Source organism: Macaca fascicularis, chromosome 11, assembly GCF_037993035.2.
Source record: "Macaca fascicularis isolate 582-1 chromosome 11, T2T-MFA8v1.1".
In the NCBI taxonomy this organism is placed as follows: domain Eukaryota; kingdom Metazoa; phylum Chordata; class Mammalia; order Primates; family Cercopithecidae; genus Macaca; species Macaca fascicularis.
The window spans coordinates 6,344,567-6,370,580 of record NC_088385.1 but is presented as its reverse complement, the minus strand read 5'-3'; the positions used below and the strand labels follow the sequence as shown (position 1 = coordinate 6,370,580).

The window sequence follows — 26,014 nt, the reverse complement described above, 5'->3', positions numbered from 1 at the left end:
CCCCCTGCCCTGCAGCCATGAGAAGAAGAGGTGGCAGGAAAGACTTAGCAACAGGAACTACATGGATGGCTACAGCCAGGACTGCAAGCGGAATGCCCCAGGAACACGGATGTCCCCACTTCTGCCTCAGCATTCAGACTGCGACACAGGATTCAGGAATCAAACTTCAGGGTGAGGGGGGTTTTCCTGCTGCAAAACGTGGACGTACTAGGCACTTGCTGCTTGTGGCAGTTCATCCAGCTTCCTGCTCTTGGCGGAGATGAGTGAGAACTCCTGTCCTCATAGCAGAGAAAGGGAAGAATCCCAGCTGTACAACTTCTTCTCATTCAAACCTGTACTCCAGAAGTGTCTCTTAAAACGAGTTCAGGAACAAGTAACAGTGTCAAAGGGAAACGACGTCCCTCTCCTCGCTTTTTTTTTTGTTGTTGTTGAGACGGAGTCTCGCTCTGACGCGCAGGCTGGAGTGCAGTGGCCGGATCTCAGCTCACTGCAAGCTCTGCCTCCCGGGTTCAAGCGATTCTCCTGCCTCAGCCTCCCGAGTAGCTGGGACTACAGGCGCCCGCCACCTCGCCCGGCTAGTTTTTGTTTTTTTTTTTTTTTTTTTTAGTAGAGACGGAGTTTCACCGTGTTAGCCAGGATGGTCTCGATCTCCTGACCTCGTGATCCGCCCGTCTCGGCCTCCCAAAGTGCTGGGATTACAGGCTTGAGCCACCGCGCCCGGCCCTCTCCCCTTTTTTTTGTTTCAATACGGGGAACCTTACTGAATCAAACATGTGGGTAATTAAAAACACAGTGGATGCCATGAGTCTAAAATTATCTCAAAATCAAAAATTAAATGTTAAAAAATACATAGTTCAAAAATTGTTATTATTTTGAAATGTGAAAGAGAGACGCATTCCGTAAGATCTGTGACCTTCGAGGAAGGTTTGGTCAGGGTTCCTACATTTTTTCTACATTTGGCCTTACTGGTCAGGGTTAGTTCTAGGTTAATCATGAATTCTTACGTCCATATGTCACCTATATTTAAGTGAAGCTGTGCAGTTTTCCCCATGAGGCTGTGTACTGTGACAATCACTGTGCCCTGGAGACTGTCCACCGGCCCCACATGGTGACCTGGGTCCCTAAAGATGCCTGCCAGTGCAGGTCTGTCTTTCTCATGGGACTCTACACAGGCCACCTTCCTGCCCCCACTTCTCTCCCCTCCCAGCATGTGTCTAAGCTCTGCCGCCACCCATTCCAAGCCCTCCCCTTCTAGTCTGCTGTTTGGGAAAATGGCTCTCATGTCGTTATGGTCTGACTCCTCCTGACTTCAGTGTTCAATGAATACAATTACATTTTTGGAATTCACAAAAAGACTTTTCTCTCTTAAGTGCCCAGCTCTGGCAATTAAAAGCCACAACTTGCCATAATTTTCTGTTATAGATTTATAAGATGGATTCGGCAACTTCTCTCTCTTTTTTTTTTTTTTTTTTTTGAGACAGGATCTCACTCTGTCTCCTAGGCAGGAGTTCAATGGCATAGTCATGGCTCACTGCAGCCTCGACCCCCTAGGCTCAAGCGATCCTCCCACCTCAGCCTCCTGAGTAGCTGGGACCATAGGTGTGCAACCCCACGCCAGGCTAATGTTTCTGTTTTTAATGGAGATGGGGTTTTGCCATGTTGCCCAGGCTGGTCTCTTACTCCTGGGCTAAAGCAATCCACCCGCCTCAGGCTCCCAAGGTGCTGGGACTATAGGTGTGAACCACCATGCCCAGCCGCTTTCTCTGTTCTAGGTGGTATCCCCCCTCCCCTCTGAGTGATGAGTGTTGATGACCCACCTGGTCGGAGGAGATCTTCCCTATTCCCCAGCACAGTGTCCTGTGTCACTATATCCCAGCATAACCCGGGCAGCATCGGCGTCAGGCTGGTAGAATTCAGCACGTGGTGAGCATCCTGAGATGCTACCATTAAGCTCTAAGCTACCATTTTTTAGTTTACATTTATATTGTCTTTATAGCCTCCATCAGAGCTTTCCTGGGCTACCTCATATCTTTTCTTTCAAATACAAGAAAGGACTCGTAACAGCATAGGCATGAAGACTGAAGAGAAAACGCCATGGTACTGGTGAGGAGTGTATCAAATGGAGAAGCAAATGTCCCCTCATTGGATACAACTCCATTACCTGCCCTCACTTGATAACTAGTTTTTGGCCCAGAATTAGATAGCTGTTCTTGAAAAGTAAAAAAAAAGGCATCAGTGTTCTCAAAACGAATCCAGTTTAGGTGATATGCATTAAGATACTGATTTGGAGGAAGATAAAAAGTAATTACAGGCACGGTAGAAAATGTCTCTCTCAATACATCAAATACATACATCCTATGTAATATATACACATATATATGTGCACTTAAGTGTGTATATATAAAACAGCCTGAGGAGGTGGAGGACGCAGCATGAATCTCACAACCAAATCAAGGCAGAGTTGATATCATCGAACAGACTGTGATTATGTTGATTGAAACCAGATTTAAAGGACCTGGGGAATTTGTTTGGGAACAGAGAACAGGACCAAAATATTCCCTCAGAGAGGAAATCTCATCAGAGGGAAAATGTGGGGGGTGGAGGGGCAGGCGTGGTAGGGAGGTGGGGAGTGGTGCTTTAGGACAGAGTTTGGGGAAAGGGAATGAGAACTGTTCTCTCTCCACTTTCAAGGGTGTCCAAGGAGTACAGCAGGATAAATCCAGGGGAGATGCTGATGGGACAAAGGGAAGGAGGGAGGAGAACAGGACAGGCAGCTGAGGAGGGCTGGTGTGTTTGTCGCTATGCTGGAGTGCTGGGAAATACATTCATTCCGATTTGGAAATTGGACAGTGAAACATACCTCATCTTTGTCGGAATTCAAGGATGGACGTTCATCATGTGTAGGTTTGAAAGAGGTAAGATTAATGGACAGGTCTAACAGGATGCATCAAAAGAATCTCTTTAGACACAGCCATGTGAGGAGGGGTGAGAGGAGGGAGATGGAAACATCTGGCATTTGGCCCATCCCTTGGAGAAGAAACCAGCACATTCAGAATCCCACCCTCGTGAGCTAGCCAAAGCCACTGGCAGCTGTAGGAAGCACAGTCTTTCCGAGTGGCATGACTAAACCTCTCAGATACAGCACAAGGCCACATTCACCTCGGGGATCCCCATGTATGTGTTTTGAAATGACAGTGGCATTTAAAAAACAATAATCACAGAGAAGCAAGATTTTAGCACTCAGAGGAACCCTCAACTTTCACTTTATAGCTGAAGAAACCATGGTCCCAAAAGTGCAGGGGAGCTGCCCAGGCCACACAGCTGGTTAATACTCAAGCTGGAACTGGCTTTTGTGCCCCCAATTAAATAACAGTTTCTACCTGTTTTATCTTCCTTTCAAAATTTCTGCTGCTTTTGTAACAACTTCGTAACCCTCAATTAATCAACAAAATAATAGAAGATACTCAAGGGAATATGTCCTAAGAACAGGTAAGTTAGATATTGGGAGGAACCCCCAGCACTCTAAAGACGTCTGCCTCCCAGGCACTAAGATGTCCACATCTGGGGAATCACTTCTCTTTTAATGCAATGTTATCATTCCCATCGCTGACCTGTGGGCAGGACAGAGGAAGAGGTCTGATAAAGATCACAGAAACCAGCTCTTAAAATTTCCCTGCCATTGCCCCAAAAAGCGAACTTGGCAAGCCCCCGACTTTTTTTTGTTTTGAGATGGAGTCTCGCTTTGTCACCCAGGCTGGAGTGCAGTGGCGTGATCTTGGCTCACTGCAACCTCCGCCTCCTGGGTGCAAGCAATTCTGTGCCTCAGCCTTCTGAGTAGCTGGGATTACAGGCGCCCGCCACTACACCCGGCTAATTTTTGTATTTTTAGTAGAGATGGGGTTTCACCATCTTGGCCAGGCTGGTCTTGAACTCCTGACCTTGTGATCCACCCGCCTCGGCCTCCCAAAGTGCTGGGATTACAGGCGTGAGCCACAGCACCTGGCCAAGCACTTGACTTTTTAAGGGTAGGAAGGAGAATTCATGGGGTTAGCAGGTCCCTGTTGCTTCCTCCCTTCCTTCACCCCTCCCATAAACAACACTAACAAGTACACAGAGTTCAGATTCGACAGTCAGTCTCAGGGCAGATGGCTGTCAGTCCCCCCCGGGAAACACAGCCTACAGCATTTCTTGCCTGTTCATTTTGAAGTAGAGGAATTTTCATTTTCAAGTTTGAACAGGAAATTCTACTCAGGAAAGAATAAAAAAAGCAAATAGTATTTTGGTGAGTAGGCAGTACTTTCTGGATATATTTCTTTACCACATTTGAGCAGATTTCGAGTTCCCATTTCCCCTCTTATCCCCTTTGCTTGTCCCCCCTCAAGCATGAGTGTTTGCACACACATGCCACTTCTGGAATGAAATGATGGCTAGGAAAGTCTGGATCAAAAGAAGAATTTGTCAGAAGAATTATGAGGGAACAAGAACTTGTTGTAAAAGACACCCTTGGGGCTGGCAGGACATTCTTATAGCATTATCCTTGCAGGCTGGTTTTAGAACTCAACGGTACAAAATGGGACAGGCTGTAGTTTCATTTATACTCAGTTTACCTCTGGAAACAGCACGGAAGCAGAATGCCAATAGCTGCTCTCACCACAGTGCATCTCACTGTAGGATGCAGCAGACAGACTTGGGTTAGCCATTTAGGAAGAAGTTCCTCAATGACACTGAGAGGTCGTGGAGCTGGCCTCTCCCAAGGCTGGACGTAAAGCTCTGGTGAGATGACAAGCTGGAGGCAGCTCAGCCTGAAGACTGTGCCATGGGCTGCATGACACCCACACATCCCTTCCAGGTTCCTCTTCTGGCCATCTTGGTCTGGATATTCCTCAGGGATGCTGAGACACATGGGCACGAGGGAGGCTGAAAGTTGAGGGACCTGCCTTTTAGTCCCAGCTCTACCACTTATAAGTTGGGTGGTCTTGAGCAATTCCTGTCAGCTCTCCGAGGCTCGATGGGGAGCTAGAAAGAGAAATTTCTGGTGGAAATGTTTCTTGGGTAGCTACTTCTGGCGCATGGTTCCATTAGACAAGCATGGATGCTGCAGTAAGATAGATGCCAAGTCCTTTGTGGAGCTGTTACTGCTATGGTTTCCTTGATGGAGGAGCACAGTAGGATCCCTGGCCTGGGACTCAGAGGATCCAGTTCCACCAGGTGAGCTGGACAGCACAGTGTGGTGGGGATGGGGGCCTGGAAATCAGACAAGCTCAAAGCCTTGCGTGGCCATCAGTAGGCTGAGTGCGCCTCGGGTTTGCCAAATGTAAAATCAGGCTACAGTTATGAGGAATAAATGAGGCATTTCATGATATATGCCTGCCGTGCACACTGCTTGGCAGATGGGAGGCATCCAATAAATAGTAGTTCTCTTCATTTAGGAAAGTCCTACCTTTGACCTCAATTTCCCACTGGTAAACTTGTGGGAAATAAACTACCTTCTCTCGGCTACATGTGAATACTGTGCAGATGAAACAACACAAACACACGTTGTCATGGTGTTACTACCTGAGAATCCAGATATAAAAAACCTCATTCTCAGCAGCAGGAATCATTCCAGATCAAAGCTGTGTCAGCTGCCCTATTTTTGGCAACAGCCTGCAGCCAAAGTTCTCTACTGCCTTGAATCTGGCTATCCCTGAAGCTGTCCCCTACAACCCAGCCCACAATGGCCTCTCCCAGCTCCAGAGCCTACTGTTCTGGGGAGGAGGATGCTTCTCCCATGAAGTGGGGAGAAGCCCTGGACTGAGGACAGGAGATGTGAGCTTGAACATATGGATTCACCTCTCTGAGCCTCAGTCTCCACATCTGGAAATAAAGAGATAACAACACCTGACCTGCCTGCCTTAGGTGACTCTTTTCAGTCTCTAGTGATAAAATGTGAGTCTTAAATGAATGCCAAAGAGAAAAATGAAGAAGATGACCATGATGTCATTTCACACGTGAATGACTTGCCTTCCTAAGGAGGCTGCCAGTTGTTCGGGTGCTCAGAAGTGAAGATCTTAACATAGTCTGGCTTATATTCTTCATCTCTACCCCCCCAACTCTGGGATGTAAACACCTATATCAAGCACATAGGATACTCAATAAATTCATATAATCATAATTTACTCATGCAATACCAAATTCATATGAATTCATGTAAGTGCAAGTAAGAGAGAACATGGTCACTCTGAGCAGTGATAACTGAGAATCTTCTCTAGATCAAAGGTTCTGAAGCTTGGCCCTGCACCACACTCACCTTCAGCAGTTAGTATGCAGATTCCCAGGCCCCAGCCAGGCTCACTGGATCATCACCATCAAGGGATGGGGCTCAGGAATCTGCACAGATACTCTTCAACCTATGACCTCTCCTAAGTTGAAAATACTGTAAGTCAAAAGTACATTTTTGATCGACAGTATCTTCAGTTAATGATGGGTTTATTTCACATAACCTCATTGTAAGTTGAGAAGCATACTGGATGCACATCACTTTGGCACCATTATAAAGTTGAAAAATTGAAAGTCCAACCGTTGTTAAGTTGGGGGCTGTCTGCATTCTAAAAAATTCTTCCACGGTGACTCTGAGAAGCATCAGGTCTGGAAACCACTTCCCTGTCTACCTGTTAGCCTTAGATTGGCAGGCATCTCCACCCCCACATAAGCCCAGCACAATGCCTAGCACAGGAGCCAGTCAAAAGTGTTTGCTGAACTGAGCTGAAATTCCAAGTTGGTGGTCCTGCAATGTAGAATCTATTCGGGCCTCTCGGATAGGAAGGGACAGTCGTGCTGTCTATCTGCATCCCTTTCGATGGAGTTAGTTACACCAGTGTAAAGGGTACTGGGCCAGTGCAGAAAAACAGACAAAGCACAGCTCAAGCCAAGTCCAGAATTGGCCCCCTGGCTTTTATTTTCATGTGGAAACAAATACGACTTTATTCCCACTCCCATTTCAAAGAGGCATGATAAAGAAGTAAAAATAAATAAGTGATTTATTTTTATTTCCTTTTCATTATTATGCAAAGTCATAATTCAACCTCCTAATTTCATAGATATGAAAACTGAGGCCCAGAGAGAGGCAGTTGCTTGTCTAAGGTCACTCAACAAGTGGGTATCTCAGTAGTGTGGTTGAATGGAAAGATGGCCGAGCCATCTATGCAGTTACCTAAGCATTCTGCAGACACCATACTGGGGTCATTTTAGTACTGGGAAGCACCAGACTTTTGCCTCTAAAACCTAATTTCCTTAAAGAAGAGTCCTTCTTAGGCCACATCCTTTACATAAATCCATCCTTAATGATTCGCACCCTTCAGTGCTCTTTGTCTCCATATCCTCATTCTTGTGGTTCCTTCTGTCTGTCCCTCCTACCGCCCACCCCCAACCATCTCTGCCTATCCACCTATAACCCTGCTGCAAGATGGATCTCAAATGCCACAAAGGCTACCTCCTCCATGAAGCCTTTTGTTATCTGCCACCTTTGAACTCCCAGGATATTTTCATGATCTCTTTTGTAGTCTTCTATTTTACCTTGTCCTTTGTGTATTTGTTTACCTCTCATGACAGTTTCTAAGCTGTGTGAGGGCAGAGATTACACAGCTGAACAGAAAAAAAGATAGTTGATTCAGCAGGCACTATATGTATATTTTGAGAAAGGCATTTTGAAGTCACTGATATCTCAGGATGTATGAATTCATTATTTTAAGGATTTGATTTGCTCAAAACATGTGCTCTGGTGTTGCTGCTCTGAAAATAACCCTTTAGTAGTCTGGAGGCAGGATCCAATGCTAGTCTAATATTGTCTTGAAGAAGGCATCCCATGGGATACTCTGCAGACCACTTTCCAGTCTTCCAACCCGGGATTGAGGTAATCTATGGTGAAGCCTCTTCCAAAGAAGCATGTCCTCCTGCCTGCAAATCATCCTAGCTTTCTGTCATCTCCATCAGTGAGAAACATTCTGAAAAGCTCTACCAAGACCTCTTCAGTCACAGTGAAGCTGCTCTGAAGAGCCAAAGAGCTAAGGCAGGCCTGGCCTTGGCACATGGCTATGCATGCAGTGTGCACATAAAGAATATCCATCATGTCATAATACATGGGTGTTAACTCTGTCCTTTCAGGGTAACAAGGGAGCATTATACTAGTTCAGGAAAGAGAGATTTAATAAGCATCTTAAGAATGTGAAATTAAAGTCAGGTAGAATTAGAGGGTCCAGCTGTTCTCCATCTGCCTTCACTGAGGATGTTAAAAGCAGCAAAGGTGAATGAAATCCTATCTATTGTTCCATACCTGGGGTGTGGCATGATGGATCCATGCCACTGTAAATTCATACTTGGCTATCACTTGCTGGGTGCTTACAATGCACCAGGTACTATTCTAGGAACCATCACAGAAATTATCTTACATGTTATATATTATCTTATTTAATCCTTACCTTCAGCCTCTGTGGTAAACATTATTTCTTATTATAGAGAAGGAAGCTGAGGTTAGAGAATTATTAAAATTAATTATTAAGTAGTAGGTCAGTAACTTGAATTCAGGTATTCTGACTCTAATCCTAATGTTCTTCCCATTAAACTAGAGATGGCAAATTGGTTACAATCCAAGTTCTAAATCAAATTAATTGGTATATAGCTACTTAGAGACCTATGTTGAGGATTAAAAAACCTTCTAAATTCAATGGGAGAGAGTGCTGTGATTGATTAGTGATGTCTGCTGTGGGAAAAGGCATGAGGGTGGAAAAGAATGTTGTAATTGATTAGTGATGTCTACTGTAGGCAAAGATGTGAGAATGGCAGCACAGGTGCTGTATTTATTTGTCATCCCTGCACTAAGACATAATTCAATGAAAGAACAGGCTATCCTGTGACAACATTTTACCACAAATCCAGTTTTCTACCACATTCTTTTAAAATTTCCCATACACAACATACACATAACCTTTGGACATTTTCAACATTCTCTAGTTTTCTTTTCCAAGTCTTATGAGTTCTTCACATTTCTTTTTAAATAGCTATTCCAAAATAAGAGTTTTGGATCAGCATGGTTTATGGCCACAGGTTTCCCTTCTAAGGGCTTCTTCCTGTAGGTTGTCCCAGTTCAACCTTCCTCATTATCCAGAGAGCTCCTTTGGGGATAGAAAATCTTGTCAACACACAGAGAGGACATGTTTTATATGACCCTTGAATACGCTTCCCCGGGACAATCATTACTGACAGAGGGCTGTTGCTGATGGAGCATGAGGAATGAAGTCAAGGAGAGGCAGGTGTATGAGGACATGGCAGGAGGGTGGTGAGTAGACGGGGACTGGCGTGGGCATCAAAAGGCAGAAAGCAGGCAGCAGAGAAGTCACTTTCAGGGCTTAGGCAGGCCAGTGCAGCCTGTTTTGAGCAGAGAGCTGAGGAGAGCACAAAGAACATGGGGAATGACCAACAGCCCATGTAGTCAACTATTTAAAAACTAATAATAAGAGGAAAGAATAGGGAAAAAAATCTCTTCCTCACTTTAAGTCTGCTGTCTTAATCATCTAAGTCATCTGGATGTTTTGCTGCATGGAGGATTGACCACAGCTGAGAACCTAGAGACCAGATCCTACCCAGGGCCTCCTTTAAAGCGATTAAACTCGTATCAGACTATGCTGCACCTCCTGACAGCACAGACGTCATGCTTGGAGCAGCAACCCTGGGAAATGCTCATTGGGCAAATCAAGACCTTAAAAAATAATTACGGTTCACACATCCTGAAGCAATAATGACTTCAAAACCCCCTTCACATGTGATTTATACATAAGTATAGTTCTCCCTTGAACCTTCCCCCCCAGTCCCACTCTGCACACTCCACCCAAATCCAAGTGGTTAGAAAGTCAATATTCATAGGCCTTGCTAAAAGGCCCAGATGGAAAAACCCTGGTCTGTATCAGGAGGAAAAGAACTGCTAACACCACCTGCCATTAAAATTCTCATACACCCAATTGTGCATAAATGCGAATATGTGTGTGTGTTCCAAGATGTTCAAAGAAAAAAGGAGAAAAATTAATTAAGCCTACACCTCTCTGCCAAGGAATCAAATGCTCTCTGGGGCCTGGTATTAAGGCAAAGAAATGCAGTCTTACAGAGCTGCTGGTTCTGATCCAGTTTATTGTGGAAAGAGGGGAGAATGAGGTTAAATCTGGGATGGGGGCTCTGCTATTGACATAGCTGGTTTTGTTTTTTCTATCCCTGGGAAGGTGTCCCAGGTGGTGAAAGGGAATGTTCATTAAATGGGTACCTATTCTATGCCAAGCAGAGGCACACACAGAACTAGAAAGGAACAGACAGAGATGGAGAAATTCCTTGGATGACTGACCTTGTGGTGATAAAAGGATGAAAGCAAAGTTTCCATAGAAGAAACTTAAAATGCATATTGCTAAGTAAAAGGAGCCAGTCTGAAAAGACTGCACACTGTATTATTCCAACTACTATGATATTTTGGAAAAGATGAAACTCTAGACAGTCAAAAGATTGGTGGATGCCAGAGGTTCGTGGCAGAGGAGAGAGGAGGGATGGGCAGATGGAGCACAGGAGAGTTTTAGGGCAGTGAAACTCTTCTGTATGCTATAATGGTGGATACATAACATTATGCATTTGTCATAACCCATAAAACTGTATAACACAAAGAATAAACCTTAATGTAAACTACAGACTTGAGTTAATAATGATGGGCTAATATTTGCTCATTAATTGCAACAAATGTACTGCACTAATGCAACATGCTAATGATGGAGAAAACTGGGGGGTGAGGAAGAGGAGTTATATGGTAACACTGTAATAGCTGGTTAATTTTTCCACGAACCTAAAACTGTTCTAAATAATTAAAGACTATTAATTTTAAAAATTGAAAAGAGACTAGTTCTGCCTCTGTGAAGCCCCAGTGGGAGGGTGCTGAGGTGGGACCAAGAAAAGTGAAAAGGCCAGAGGACAATCTGGCCCTTTAGGACAATTTGCAAATCAGGATGAGCATCTGGAACGGCAAATCAGATATTTGTTCAATGTCAGACTTAAAGGCATGAACTAAGAGCACAGATCTCACATGCTAGAGAAGAAAGAACTGGAGGTCAGAGACCCCAAAGAGAAAACAGCTAAAGGAACGCAGCCCCTCAAAGGTCCTGCTAATAAAATCTGCTCTGGGACCAAGGCCCTTTCTGGGAAACAACAGCCACAGCACCTTGATAACCTGCGTCTAGGACATCCGCTGAGCCCTGGCCTTTTCTCTCTCATATTGCAACTGCAGGTGTAAAGAAATGGAAATGAAATTTCACAGCCAGGCAATGATCCAATATGCATGTTCCTCCCTGAAGATAACTGAAATAAGAAAACAGCACAAGAGAAGATGAAATCTGCTTATAAGACCCCCGGGAAATAGCCTCTTGCTGGGGTGTGAAAGGAAGGAGCCAGTGCAGTATATCACCCTAGCAGGGGAGCACTGGCAACATCTTTGAGAGTGAAGGACAGATGTGTCTTTAACTGGGGGACCTGGGGACAGACACTGAGCCTTGAGCTTCCCAAGCCCTCTTTTCAGACACTCTTCCATGGGTAAGAATTGGCTGCCTCTCGGTATAGGGGTTTCCAAGAAACTTTATCGGGGTCAAGGAGGAAGGGTGTGGTTGGCCTCCATCCTCTGACGTCATCTCATTTGAGAATCCAGCAGAGGAAGAGAAGATGAGCTCTCAGTACAGAAAGAACAGGTTTTAGTGAGCCAAACCAGGCATTACTTTGGGAGGAAGGAGAATACAACTGCAGCACTCACAGGGGAAAAACGGAGACAGAAAGGAAAGTCAATCAGCAAAGGGTAAGCTCCAGGCTTCGTTGGTATAGTCAAACCTACCCGGCCCCCAGTTCTAAGGCGAGTGGGATTTTCCATGGCACGTCAAGAGTCTAAACTAAAGAGTGAGTTACCATCATATAAAACAGAAGAAGGGTTTAGGCATGCCCCTGTGAGTGAGCAAGGTTATCTGTCAATGTGTGTGTGCGTGTGTGTGTGTGTGTGGTGTGTGTTATGTGTGCTCGCTTTCCCTACTTACTGGTCACAGAGAAATGAGGACCAGTTTGTCTACCTGCCAAAATCATTTCAGAGCTTGTTTAAAGGACTTTCAAAGAAGGAATAAGTTCCATGTGGGAAGGGATTAAACCTCATTCAACTTTTTGCCTGGTTGCGTGGCATAGGATAAACATTTGCCAAAGTGAATGAGGGTTAGTCACCTGTTCTGGGAATTCATAGGGCCACCCCAAGGAAGTTTTTTCCTTAATCCCTGTTCTGATCTTTGATCTCATTCCAGATTTCTGCTAGGCAAACACCTTTTGTTTTCAGTCATTCATTCATTCATCAACTCTTTATTGGCTACTTATTATAAGCCAGACACTGTCACGTGTGGTTCGGAATGCTACTAGGAACAAGTCAGAATTGTTCCTGCCTTCAAGAAGTCCAGAGTCTCTTGAGAAAGGTGTTGAATCAGGAGCTACAATAAGGAATGCTGGGTGCTGGGGATGCTGCAGCATGCAATGGGAGTGTGTGACAGGGAGCCCCAGAATACGACAGAGGACTAGGGACAGCCTCCCAGAGGCGGTCATGCTCAAGTGGCCACTGCTGGGTACTAACAGTCAGGCAAGAAAGGTGTGGTGGCAGGGAAGAGCAGAGCTGCAGTAGTGGAAGCAAATTCCCAGGTGCTGTGACTCAGAGGCCAGAAGGTGCATTGTGCATTCTGGGAAACAAAACCAGCAAAACCCAAGATGGCTGGTACATGGGGTATGAGTGAGACAGAGGTGGGGAGAGTGTGAACAGTTGAAAAAACAAGGACTCAGAGGCACTGGAGAGCCATTATAAGATTTCAAGTAGAAAAATGACCCAATTAGCTTTGCAAAGTGTGGAGGATGGCAAGAGATGATGGTGGCTTTGATTAGCGTAGCAGCAGTGGTGATGAGGAGATCTGGACAAACTCCAGAGGCATTATGAAGGTTAGAATGATGAGGACTTGGAGGCTGCCCGATCCTGCGGATGACAGGGAGACAAGCTGAGGTGACTGGACCACACACTAGAGTCGCAGGTGGTTCCATTTATTAAGGTGAAAAACAATGGAGACAGACTGGAGTTGAGAAAGTTTGGGGCACAAAAGGAGCCCCTGTTCAGCTTGGCATACACTGAGTTTTAGGAGACTACAAACATATTTGGGGTATCTATAGGGAAGCTGGATATATGGGTCTGTAGCATTTAACACAAAGTAATTGTGCATTTGAGATATAAGATATAGGAGACCTGGGATGCTTGGAATTGGCTACGGAGAGTGTACAGAGAGAGGAGAGCCCAGGTCAGATAAAGGAGCAAAAGTCAGCTAAGGAAAGTATGCAGAAACAGCCAGAGAGGGAGGACAAAAACCAGGATGTCATGGTATCCTACCAAGGAAAGAGTTTCAAGAAAGAAGACATCATGGAAGCGCCAGGCAAGACAAAGCCAGAGAAGGGTCTGTGATAAGGCGATGGTGGAAGCCAGACTGCAGGGGGTTTAAGCACTGAACAGGAAATGAGGAAACGGAGCCTTCACTAAAGAAGTTAGGTGTGAAGAGGAGGAGAGAGTCAAGGTAGGAGCTGGAATGGAGGAACAGAGGAACATCAGTGGCCACCAGTCACAGAACCCCGAAACTTCCTGGCAATGACAAGATTCGGTTAGTTTCTAACTTCTGACCATGCGTATCTCAAATCCTAATATACGTGACTTTATACAGTTGCTGTTCTTTCTGGAATGCAAAACACTTCCTGTTTCCTCTTTGTTCTCATTTTATCCTGTGCAGCAAAAGGAGCGAGATGTTGTGTTCTTCCTCTTGCTGGTGAGCAAACCCAGGCACAGACTGTGTCTGCTCTGTGAGTCTGTGGACCTGTGGACAAACGGCGGAGACGGGAGGCCGCTCTGCAGGCCCCCTGCCTCCCTCGGCACCTCTCTCATACCTGCCCCTGCGGGCCACTCAGCACACTCATGGTAGCTACACAGCAGTCATTTAGGGACTCTGGGTCAACACGGGCCCAAATCACTTGACCTACGGGAGCTTGCTCTGCTTCCCTGTCTATTCCAGGAAGCCTGGTAAAAGTCTTGGCAAATATCAGAGCCCAGAAACAGAATCTGGTCCTCGTCACCCCATCTGTGCTGAGCTGTGGGAGGGAATCTTACACAAACCTCCCCTCCCAGAGCCAGACACTCCGCAGAGCTCTGACCCTGAGTGCCGGCTCCAGGGTCTGGGGGTGGGGGTGGAAGTGGGCCCCCAGAGCTCACAATCAGGGCTGCAAACAGAATGTAGACCCTTTCTCCCCTCTGTCCCAAGAGCTCTCTGAGGAGCCAGGTCCACCCTGCCTGAGGTGGTTAGGTGCCATCAGTCCCACAAGTGGGGATGGATTCAACACTCTTGGATGGATTTCCCCTGGGTCTGAGAGGTACACAGCTCCCAGGGTCCCACTGATTTCTGGGGTGAGTAAAGAAAGCTACAGGCCACTGCAAAAATCACAAAAGCAGGCTACCATCCATTTGTTCTTCACTCATCAATCAATGAGATTCTATGTGATTCTCAAAAGAGCTGTTACTGCCCTACTAAAGGGCATTTGGAAATGTGTCAAGGTGTTTCTGGTTGCCATGGTGACTAGAAGGGGATGATGCTGGCATTTAAAGCTTGCAGTGCATCCTGTACCACTAAGAACCAACCCAGCCCAAGTGACCAGTGTTCCTGCTAAGGAAAGCTCAACCCCAGCTGATGACTGACAGCCCACCATTGACTGGAGGTCCCAACATGCTTGGAGGAAGAAGTCACAGACAAGCAAACACTTGACTCTCCTGCCCCAAAGATGCCCTCCTTTTTCTCTAGTGGCCCACACAGCTGTGAGGGTTATCTGGGCTGGGGTGGGTGAGCGTGACCCCCAGCCTGCCAGAGAATGTCTTGCTTTCTCAGACTCTGTGGACTGCCTGATTCTAACCATTGACCCTCACTCCTGACACTTCTGCCTGCGTATCCCTCACCATCCAGGAAAGGCACTTCAGCCAAAAGAAGGATAGAGCCAGCTCCTTGCAAGGCAGCATCTTGGAGTCAGCAGCATGTTCCCAATCAACTGCTGTGTGTCCTGAGCAAGACATGAACTTCTCTGAGCCACACCTCCTTTCCATTGTCCCCAGCACCCATCTAAACAGGGAATAGACCTTGGTCTCTCACTGTCAAGGGTGCAGGTGGGCTATCCTGGAGGACACGAACAGGAATTGGGGTCCCTTCAATCACAGGGGCTGTGTGTGTGTGTGTTGGGGAGGGGTTACTGAGGCCAGATGGATAGGGGACTGTGGGCTCTGTTAGGACAGGACTCCTGGAGTCCAAGGGGAGACCAGGCCCAGGCACTTCTGCCCCAAGCCCTGACTTACATGCATCGTCCTCCTGCCTCCTGGACAGCTCACAACACCTAACCCAGGCAGTCATGGGTTATGCTTGGCCTCCCAGAGCTGACAACGATTGAAGACAGATGTAATCCGTCAAAGAATACTACTGGGGATCAAGAAAAGGAGTAGCACGCTTGCATGTGCAGAGAGACAGAAGCTGGGAGGGGAGAAGTGGAGGCTGTTTCAGGAGTGCAGGCAGGCAGCAGATGTGTGCCGCATGACCCTGTGGGCAGGGCAGCCCCACTGGAAGATGTTTCCACAGGAAGAGGTGCTGTGCTCGCTACAGGAGGCCAGAGCCCCGTGCTCCCATTTGCTCCACATGTTAAGCTCCAGCTGAGAATGCTGTTCTGGCCAGGATGGGATCATAGAGAGCGCCCATCTACCTCCCACTTGCCTACAGTGAAACTGAGACCCGGAGAAGTTAAATGCCTAGGCCACAGACATGCAGCCTCATGGCAGGGCCAGGGCGAGAACTCTTGGCTGCCAAGCAGCCTCTGCACCTCCCCACCAATGCGCCACTCTGCTCACTATACCTTCCTGGCCCCTCTGCTTTCCAAGACCCTCTATCTACTCCCCCTTTTCCCCGCCGCTGTCCTCCTTGCTTTCCCTGCACAGCTCCCAGAGACTCCCAAATTGTTGGAAGAGCAAGGTGCTAAAAACATAAAAAGCCGAATTGAGCCAAGGAAAATGAGATGCTTTCCTCCCTGGTTGTTATTGTTGCTGGCGTGGACAGAGAACCCACATTGCGGCCTTGCCCCTAGGCCTCCTCACCGCAAAGAAAACTGACTGTGTGTTAGCACACAGCTCACCCTGCACTCTGTGGGTGTTTGGAGGAGTTACAGGTGCCCAACATCTTTCCTTCCCATCAGGGGTTGAACTGTGTCTACCACCAAGATATGCTGGAGTCCTAACCCCCAGTACTTCAGAACGTGACCTGATTTGGAAGTAAGGTCTTTACAGAGGTAACTAAGTTACAATGAGATCATTAGAGTAGACCTTAATCCAATTGGACTGCCGTCCTTATAAAAAGGGACATCTGAACACAGACATGCACAGAGGGAAGACAGTGTGAGACAAAGGAGAAAGCCATATGAAGACACAGGATTTGACAGATGCATCTACAAGCCAAGAAATGCCAGAGGCTACCAGAGGCTAGGAGAAGGCATGGGGCAGCTGCTTCCCTGGGCCTTCAGATGAAACATGGCCCTGACCTCAACCTTGGTCTTGGATTTCTGGCCTCCAGAACTGTGAGACAATACATTCCTGTTGTGCTAAGCCACTCAGTTTGTGGTGCTTTGTTATGGCAGCTCCACGAGACTCATACACTTCCCAACTCTCACGGGTAGTCTCAGGCTACCTGCCATGCCCCAGGGCCTCACTCTGTTGTCTACAGGAGACAATGGAAGTTTGCGTTTCTGTTGACGTGCCACAGGCACAAGCCAAATCATGTATACCTTGGATCAAAAGAGCTCCTGGAACGTGTCTAGGAAACTCTAACTGTACCCTACACAGTGCTCTAACATCTTCCTCTCTCCTCCCCCTCACTAAGCCCTTCAGAAAGTCTTGGTTGCTGGGCCATTCCTGGTCTGCTGGGCCAGGGAGACCTTCACGACAGATGGCCCCCGTCTGCGGTCAGCTGGCGAAAAGATCCCGAACAAGTGGGAAGCATGAAGGGGCATGAGGCTAGGCAAATGTGAGAAGAAAATCCTCTCGCTACCCAAAACATCTGTTGGAAGAACAAATACAGCTAAACACGGATCAAAGAGATTTCTAAGCAACAGAGAGAACAGTTTTACAACGCAGCGCACAGCTAAAGCCAACTGGAAAAGCTGCCGACCAGGTTCCAGTTCTCCCCAACTGGAGCAAATAAACTTTATCAGTTTATTGTACTTTATCAGGAGAGAGAGTCCAACAGGGACGGTAAAGAGAAATGTGCACATGTGGGCAGATCTGGAAGCCAGAGGAGAGCCTACGCTCTGTAAAATAGCAATGTTCTTCGGGAAGCGGAGGCAGGAGGGTAGGAAACACTGAAGGTAAAGAGAAAGCTGGTATCAGGGACTGGAAAAAAGTCTGCAGAAAGTCACACATACACCACAGTGCTAAATATGCTTGCAACTGGCTTTGGGAGTCAAAACAATAGGAAAACAGGTATCGAAAATATTCATCATTGTTATTAATGTATTCTTTTCCAAATTAATTTAATACACCACGTATTAAATGCTTCATATGCCAAGCATTGTTCTAAGCATTCCACGTGTTCAGTCATATAATCCTCATACATTCCCAGAAGGCAGTTACATTATTATCCCCATTTTACAGATGAGAAGCTTGAGGATGACGGACGTATAAAGGATCTTACTCAGTCCCCTGGCCAGTAAGTGATGGAGCTGGGATTCACAGTCAAGCCAGCCTGGCTCCTGCCTTACAGTTCTTTTTCATGTGTGCTTCTCTGTAATGTCGGGCGGGGAGTAGGGAGAGAAAATAGGAGAAGACCAATCTGAAAATTAGACCAAGAAAGCACATATGCTTAGCGGATCAGCTAATGAAGCAAAGGCGAGGTCTTTCTCATAATCCTGGGTGCTCTTCCCAAGGCTGCCCCGGTGGGGAGGGGGGGGATGCGTGGGCACACACGGGCCAGCCAGCATGCCTTTCTGCTATCCTGTGGTAACCATCAGCCCCGGCTTCCCCCTTAGAGCTGTCAGGGCTTTCAAGAAGAACCACCTTTCTTTAAAATGTTAACGTCTTCAAGCTTGGAAAGGTAACTTCTGGAAATCTATTCTGAGAGAATAGCCAAATATGTGTATTCAAATGTATATAAAAGGATGGTAACTGTAGTATAAAAAGTGTGACCAAAATGAAAATGTGCCACAGAAGCAAAATCGTTAAAGAGTGGTACATGATGGAATATTATGCAGTGAAAAATCATCTTATGCAAGAATAATTAAAGACCTGGAGAGGGCTGGGCGTGGTGGCTCACGCCTGTAATCCCAGCATTTTGGGAAGCCGAGGAGGGTGGATCACAAGGTCAAGAGATTGAGACCATCCTGGGCCAACATGGTGAAACCCCGTCTCTACCAAAAATACAAAAATTAGCCGGGCGTGGTGGCGGGCGCCTGTAGTTCCAGCTACTTGGAAGGCTGAAGCAAGAGAATCACTTGAACCCGGGAGACGGAGGTTGCAGTGAGCTGAGATTGTGCCACTGCACTGCAGCCTGGCAACAGAGTGAGACTCCATCAAAAAAAAAAAAAAAAGACATGGGGAGATATGCACAATGCAAGCAATAACGACTGGAAAATGCCAGGTAAAAAGTGTTTGTATAGTATGGTGAACCCCTTATTTATAAATGGGAGCTGGGCATGGTAGCTCACGCCTGTAATCCCAGCACTTTGGGAGGCCAAGGTGATAGGACTGCTTCAGGCCAGGAGTTTGAGAGCATCCTGAGTAACATAGTGAGAGCCGTCTTTACAAAATTGAAAAATTAGCCAGGAATGGTGATGCATGCCTATAGTCCTAACTATACAGGAGGCTGAGGCAGGAGGATCGCTTGAGCCCAGGAGTTGGCGGTTGCAGTGAGCCATGATTGCCATGCCACCACACCCAAGTATAGAAGACAAAGTAAGACCTTGTCTCCAAAAATTAAATTAAAGTAAAAAAATAAATAAATAAAGGAAAGGCCGGGCGCGGTGGCTCAAGCCTGTAATCCCAGCACTTTGGGAGGCCGAGACGGGCGGATCACGAGGTCAGGAGATCGAGACCATCCTGGCTAACACGGTGAAACCCCGTCTCTACTAAAAATACAAAAAACTAGCCGGGCGAGGTGGCGGCGCCTGTAGTCCCAGCTACTCGGGAGGCTGAGGCAGGAGAATGGCGGGAACCCGGGAGGCGGAGCTTGCAGTGAGCTGAGATCCGGCCACTGCACTCCAGCCCGGGCGGCAGAGCGAGACTCCGTCTCAAAAAAAAAAAAATAAATAAATAAATAAATAAATAAAGGAAATACATATATACAGACACAGAAACAAAGACACACAAACATACACACACACAGAGAAAGAATGTCAAAGGGTATTGATGGTATTTCTGGTCATTGTTTTGCTCTTTATTCTTTCCCCATTTTCTTAACTCTCTATGTGGAACATGCGTTAGAACAGATATTTACTTCATAATCAGAAAGAATGCTGGATGTCATAACTACTTCTGGAAGGACCCCCAAAGCCTTAGCTGTTATTGTTCCACTTCCCACTTATTGGGTGCAAGAGAATGGTACTTCTAGCAGCCTCAATCCGTTCTGTGGTACTTCTTTGGCTTTAAGCTTAATTAGGGAAAGCCAAAAATCTTGAATTAAGGAAGCAAATGCTTTGTGTTTCAGATTAGATTAAAAGAACTAAATATAGTAACTCTACCTGCTGATTTAAAGGCCATGGTTAGGAGGCAGAGTAGGATGAGGCTACCATGCAGAGGGGTACGATCCCATAAGGTAGTTACATTATATTATCCCCATTTTACAGATGAGAAACTTGAGGTAGCTCACTGCGGCTGTGCTTAAAATTACAGAAAGAAGGTGTAAGGCACTGGAGAGGGATTGAAGAGAAGGAAAATGATTTAAAAATAAACAAGAAGGTAGTGTGGGATAGTGGTTAGGACTATCTGGACTCTGGAATCAGAAAAGTCATCCTAAGCTTGGTGCCACCACTTCCTAGACATTTAACCTTGGATGAGTTACTCAGTCATTTGAAAAACCTTTACTAAGTAACCACCAGGTGCCCTGTAGTAGTCCAGGTGCTAGAGATACAGCAATGAAGCAAGGATACAAAAAGCCCTGTCCTCACAGAATCTACATTAGAATAGAAAGAACAGATCATACATTAGGAAAACAAGTACAACATGGTTTCTCAGATGATCTTAGGTGCAAAGTAGAAAATGTGTGGAAGTTTCAGTTGCTTCATCTGCAAAAATGGAATAATAAAATTGCTAGTTCACCGAGTACTGTGAGGATTCCTGAGATCACATACAGAGGGCTGAGCATGGTTCCCAGTTCAATAATTATTAATCATGACCATTATTTTGAGATGAAAAGGGCCAAATCTATTCTTGTTGTCTGAGTGGCACTGCAGGGAAATGTTAAGAAATGGCTGCCACCATTCAGAAGTTGCAGAAGCAATGTGATGGGGAAAATGTAAACCAATAGCACTGTAGCAGGGTCTTGAGTTTCTAATGGCTAAAACAAAGAGCAAAAATTCTCTTCACTTTGGGGTTTATCCAACCCTACAAGAAGTCAGAGAAATCCACAACCATTTCTATCATTTAATAAAGGTAATACTTGCTCCTCTGGTATCTCCACTCCAGGATGGAATTTAACAAGGTACTAGGTCTGGGTTTCACCTGCTTCCATGCTGCTCCACCATGATTTCCTCTGCCATGTTTCTCTAAGGTTGTCTAGACACCGAACTGTGTTCCTGGAGAGGCCCAGAGGAAGGGCTGTCTGTTGCTCTTCCAAATCCACACAGTTTGGACCATCTGGGAGTCAAGAGATCAGTGAAGGTACTGGAGTGGAGCCAGACTACAGACTCCAATGCAGAGTCCCACCGAGCCTTTAGGGACAAACCCCAGAATGCAAGGTACCTCTGATCCTTGCCCCAACCACTAGGCCAGTGGCCAATGATTCTCCAGGGGAAGGCAGAAAAAAAATGATACCCTGGTTAAGCAGAAGGAAAAACTTTCCAGAAGTCATGGTTTGTAAGCCTCGGATTCCTGCCTCCTGGAGGAGAAGAAATCATCAGAGGCTAAGAAAGGGCACAAAGAGAGATATGTGTATATTTGTATGTACATGAGCCAGCAAATGCATGTGCAAGAATGTTCTAAGTGACTAAATGCAGGACTGAAATCAGATGGACTATCCTGGGATTTCACAAACCAGTAGCTTACTGTTGGCGGCCCTCAGAGGGGCTAAGTGATTTGTCTGCACTTGACACCAAAGAGGATGGCTTGTTAGCGCTTTTCTTCCTCCCGCAAGGCCGGGTTTGGCAGAGCTCTACAAACTCGGGAGTCAGGAATGTTAGGGCTTTCTCTGAAGCCCTGCCCATACTCCAGGTAAGTTGTTCCTTTGCTGAGACTGGGATGGCAACAAAATAGCTAAACCCATACCAAATGCTAAATTCAGAGAAATAGTTTGGGAAGGCTGGATCTCCACACTACCTTCTTGGTTATTTAAAAATCATTTTCCTTCTCTTCAATCCCTCTCCAGGGCCTTACACCTTCTTTCTGTAATTTTAAGCACAGCCGCAGTGAGCTAAACGTAGAACCCCAAGAGATGAAGCACAGTGTTAAACGAAGAACAGGGGAAGTTTCCAAAAAGTTCAAAGAACAAACTGAAAGCAGGAAAAAAAGGAGAAAAGCCGGGAGAGTAAATGCTCTGCGTACACTCCCTCCCTTCCAGGCATACTGGTCAAGCTCCGGACACTCCACGCTTGTTTCCACCCCTGTGCTGTCTGTGCTACCCCTATCCCTTCAAATTGCTTACTTGATCCAGGGCTCTCCTCAATCACCCATCAGAAGTCTTAGGAACTCCTGGTACCCTCTGTGTGCTACACTCCATTTCCTTCTTGAGTGTTACTCAGTAGGGATTGTCTTATTTCCTTACATGCACTATAAGTTCTTGGAGGTGAGGAACCATGCATTTTTGTATTCCTCTCCAGCACAGAACACAATACCTTACCATATCAAGAACTCAAAAGTGCGTTGCCGAACGAGTGGCTTTTTTAGAAACAGAGTTTATGCCCATTAAATCACTGGGCAGAGTTCATTTTTCACATTAGATAAATGAAGCATACTGAACATTCTGACTATTTTTCTTTCTCTTGTGCTTCTAGCAACAGCACACACAGTTCTCTCAGAAACTGTAAAGTCAGTCAGCTCTTTTGGGTCGGCTTAGGAATCCAAGAACAATGGGATAGCTTCCTTCTGGGGCTTTGACTGCCCCTTCTTCTATTATATCTTTCTTTCTCTCACTTTCCACCATTCGTCCATTAGCAAGTCCTTCCACCCTACTCCCAAAACAATGTAACAAAAAGATAGCTGTCTAGGTTTGACAGTAAGAAGGGGGACTTTCATTAGCTAGAAGCTGTGAGAAATCCCTGAAAGAAGGTAAACATTCAGGACATGAGAGCCCATATAAAAAGCTAAAACCAAGCACAGAAGCCACATCTGAGGCAGCACGTCGGGGAATCTGTCACAGAAAATAAACTGGCCGTATGTATTAGCAACCACTCCACTCAGGAGAGCCAGCACCATGAAAAGAAACAGCAGATTCCACCAACTGAAAAGCCCAAGCCCAAAGAAGAGGTGAAAAGAGCAATCAGAAAGGAGCGTGAGTGTTTAATAATCTCAAAGACATAAAGCACCGTATCTACAAAAATGGGAATATGGATGTGTCAAGGTATTTTCATAAATGAAGTAAACAAAAAAGGCAGGGGACATTGTGGTAGGGGAATCTATTAGATTTGCAATCAGATCCATTCTCATGTAAGAGGAGGAGCTCTGTTTCACTGATACAAATGTAAGTGTGTGCAGAGAGCTCAAGAGCAGCTGGGGGTGAAGCAGGTGACTGGGTTGGCAGAAGTGTGGGCAACTCACACTGAAATAAACCCAGGTTTCCTGGACACCATTTTTACAGCCCAGTGCATTCCCATGTCCCTCACTAAGCTACCCTGAGTCTCTTCTCCCAAGATGACATTATCAGAAATAGGAAGACTGATACAATGTTACTTTTTCAAGCCCTCGCTGTAACATTTATTCCATTTCTTATGGTGCTTCCTCAAGGTTCCCAGGAACAATGTTTGGGGAACACCTAGGTAAGGCAGTGTCTTGTCAGAGAACATTATCCCAGCCTGACTTGGAGAAGAGCCATCTTCCAAACAGAGCAATGTGCTATTCGCTTAGGAATGTACCAGTTGAAACCGTAACATATATTTGTAATTTACAGCTTGCCAAGCACAATCCTATGCATCATCTCATCTGAAACCCCACATTAATTGTGTTAAGTAGGTAGGGTTTATTATCCCACTTTACAAAAGAGGAAACTAAGGCTTTGAGAGGTTGTGCCTGCAGTGATTGACAGAAATAGAACTAGAACTTGGTTCCTCCTGCTTAAAGATTACTTCTCTCTCTATTTCACTGTAATGATGCTTAGCTCTAAGGCAGAAATAGCCTGAAGAACGTTTTTCCTTAATTGTGCATAATCCCACAGGGGAATTATTGAAGGATCACTCTTAACTCCTCTTTCAGTCGTTGTACCTAACAGTCCTTAATACGATAGTAAACTTTTTACTCAATTCACGGTCTCTTGCGAACACGTTCTAGATTCGACTTTGAAAAACAATAAATTGCCCAGTGTTCACACATAAATGCTTCTGTTCATCACTCTTCTCCTTCCTAGAAATATTATTGTCCCTTAATCAAAAAACAAAAGCCACAGCTGAAAGTGATGCTGTATATTTGGGGTAGAATGGGGCGACGGTGGCAGGTACACATAGCCAACAGGGACTTACTTACATGATAGACACAGAGATAGGCCTGTGTTTTTCTGCTTCTACTGCTCTCGGCAGGGCTTGTCTCCGTGATGTACAGTTCATGGAGTAGTACCTGGTGCAGAGGAAGCCTGTGTCCACTCCCCTGCCCACCTCTGCAGACCATGGTTGTCCCACTACCTGGCCTGCTCTCTCCGGCTACCATTCGGTCCTCACATCAGGTCGGCGTGGCTCATTCCAAGCGTTATGCTGCTAAACTACACGTAGGTCACTCAGCAGTCTGGAGAATCCCAAGTCCAAAGCTCTTACCAAAGCATGCACTTAGCAATGGGTGCTAGACATCCGGCTCCAGCAAGCCTGACAGCATACATAGTAATATCTTTTGCAAAAGCTGTAAATGAGAAACCCAGGGATTGCAATGATTCCATATGGTCCACTCTACAATTTGGGAATATATGGTTGGAAACTTAACGTTTTCAGGTCTTGTTTTTTTTAGCCTCCTTCTCTGAACCTCTACCCTCTGGCTGTCCTGCAAGCCATGGCTTCCTAACAGGGAAATGGCAAGGAAGAGAACCACTATTTTCTTAATATAAAGGCCTGTTGGTTAAAGCATGTCCTCAGGTTAGGCCTCCTGGAAGGACCAGCCCAAGACTGCTGAATCCCACAGAACAGAGAGAGGAGATAGGTGCTTTCCTTCCCATTGAGCCATCAGTAGCAGAAATCAGCAGCCCTGATCATAGCTAACCCTGGAGGAGGGTATCTGGCTGATATGCAAATTATCAGGGAGAACCAGTGTAGGAAGTCTGATCATTCCAAGGTCACAAACCACTTTGCATTATGAATGCATTATGCAAACTGTGCCCTCAAGCCTGGTAGAATATCTGCCTCTGGGAGTTGTTGGGGGAACTATGGAGATGACACATGTAAATAGGTGCCTGCAAGCCTGGTATATCTGCCTGGTAGAATATCTGGTCCTGGGAGCTGCAGGGGGAACTAGGATGACACATATAAATAGGTGTCTGCATCTTGTTACTGCCCTGTGGATGCTGGTCTTTCTCCCCGCTGTTCCCCCGCACTGCATCCTCAATACCCGCTTCAGCAGATGAGAGATGATGAGCGCTTCAGAATCTGCTATGAACCTGTCTTGTCCTCCTAGCCTCCAATTTCTGAGGTAAATGCTGGATTTGTAGGGGATAGGAGGCCTTAGCCCAAATTAGCTGAATATCCTTAGCAGAACTTCCTTAACTAAGTGAGTAGTTCTCAGCACACTCAGGTGAGGATGGGACAGATATCGTGGCAAAGCTGCCAAAAGGCAAGGAGGAGGGCAGAGTAGGTTAACAGTGTCAGCTAGTGGTTCTCAACATGGCTGCACATTGCATTCACCTCGTGAGCTTCTATCCCAACCCTAGACATTCAAATGTAACTGGTCTGAATGACATCCTGAGCAATCACTGTTAGCAAAAGTTAAAAGATCTCAAAATGCAAGGTGAAATTGGAATAGTCAGGACATGGGAGAGCAAAGACACTAGAGGTCCTCTTTGGCTCCCTTTGGCTTTACCAAGGAGTATTCCCAACCCCCCTAGTCAACTGGATGGCATGCTGGATGTCCATCTGGGTCTCTGCCACACACACTTTCCTTATACATGCTAAACAATGTGACCTTGAAAGAAATTATCTAGATATACACCACCGACAAAAAAAATGTTCAATGGCACTTGGTAATTTTCAGGAGACTTTGAAACTTTAAACACACACACACACACACACACACACACACACACACGTCATTTAATCCACAGGAATCATGTATGGGTGAATCTGATGTCCAGAAATCTGGGACCCCTCTGTATGCCCAAGAAACTTTATCATCTATCCCCGTTCCATGATGAGCCTATGAAAAAGTCTCCCTCTTTGGAGCACGTCATTGCCATAGTTTCAAATTTTCTGGGATGTAATTTCAAAAGCCATCTTCGTTTTTGCTCCTGAATGAAATCAAATTAGGATGGAAATGCATAGAAGAAGGAAAAAGTTTCAG

General features: G+C 45.9%; 1 protein-coding gene across 14 annotated transcripts in view; it reads right to left on the bottom strand.

Annotated features, from left to right (window-relative positions):
• Positions 1 to 26,014, bottom strand: part of NTF3 (neurotrophin 3) — a 65,807-nt gene that overhangs the window by 25,092 nt on the left and 14,701 nt on the right. The window contains exon 1 of one of the 14 annotated variants that reach the window (XM_065523598.2): positions 24,005 to 24,469. The exons of the other annotated variants lie outside the window; for them this stretch is intronic. Coding sequence (XP_065379670.1) covers positions 24,005 to 24,184 — 180 coding nt within the window. The 5' untranslated portion in view covers positions 24,185 to 24,469. Of the gene's footprint in view, positions 1 to 24,004; positions 24,470 to 26,014 lie in introns of those variants that run through there. 14 annotated transcript variants of the gene reach the window in all.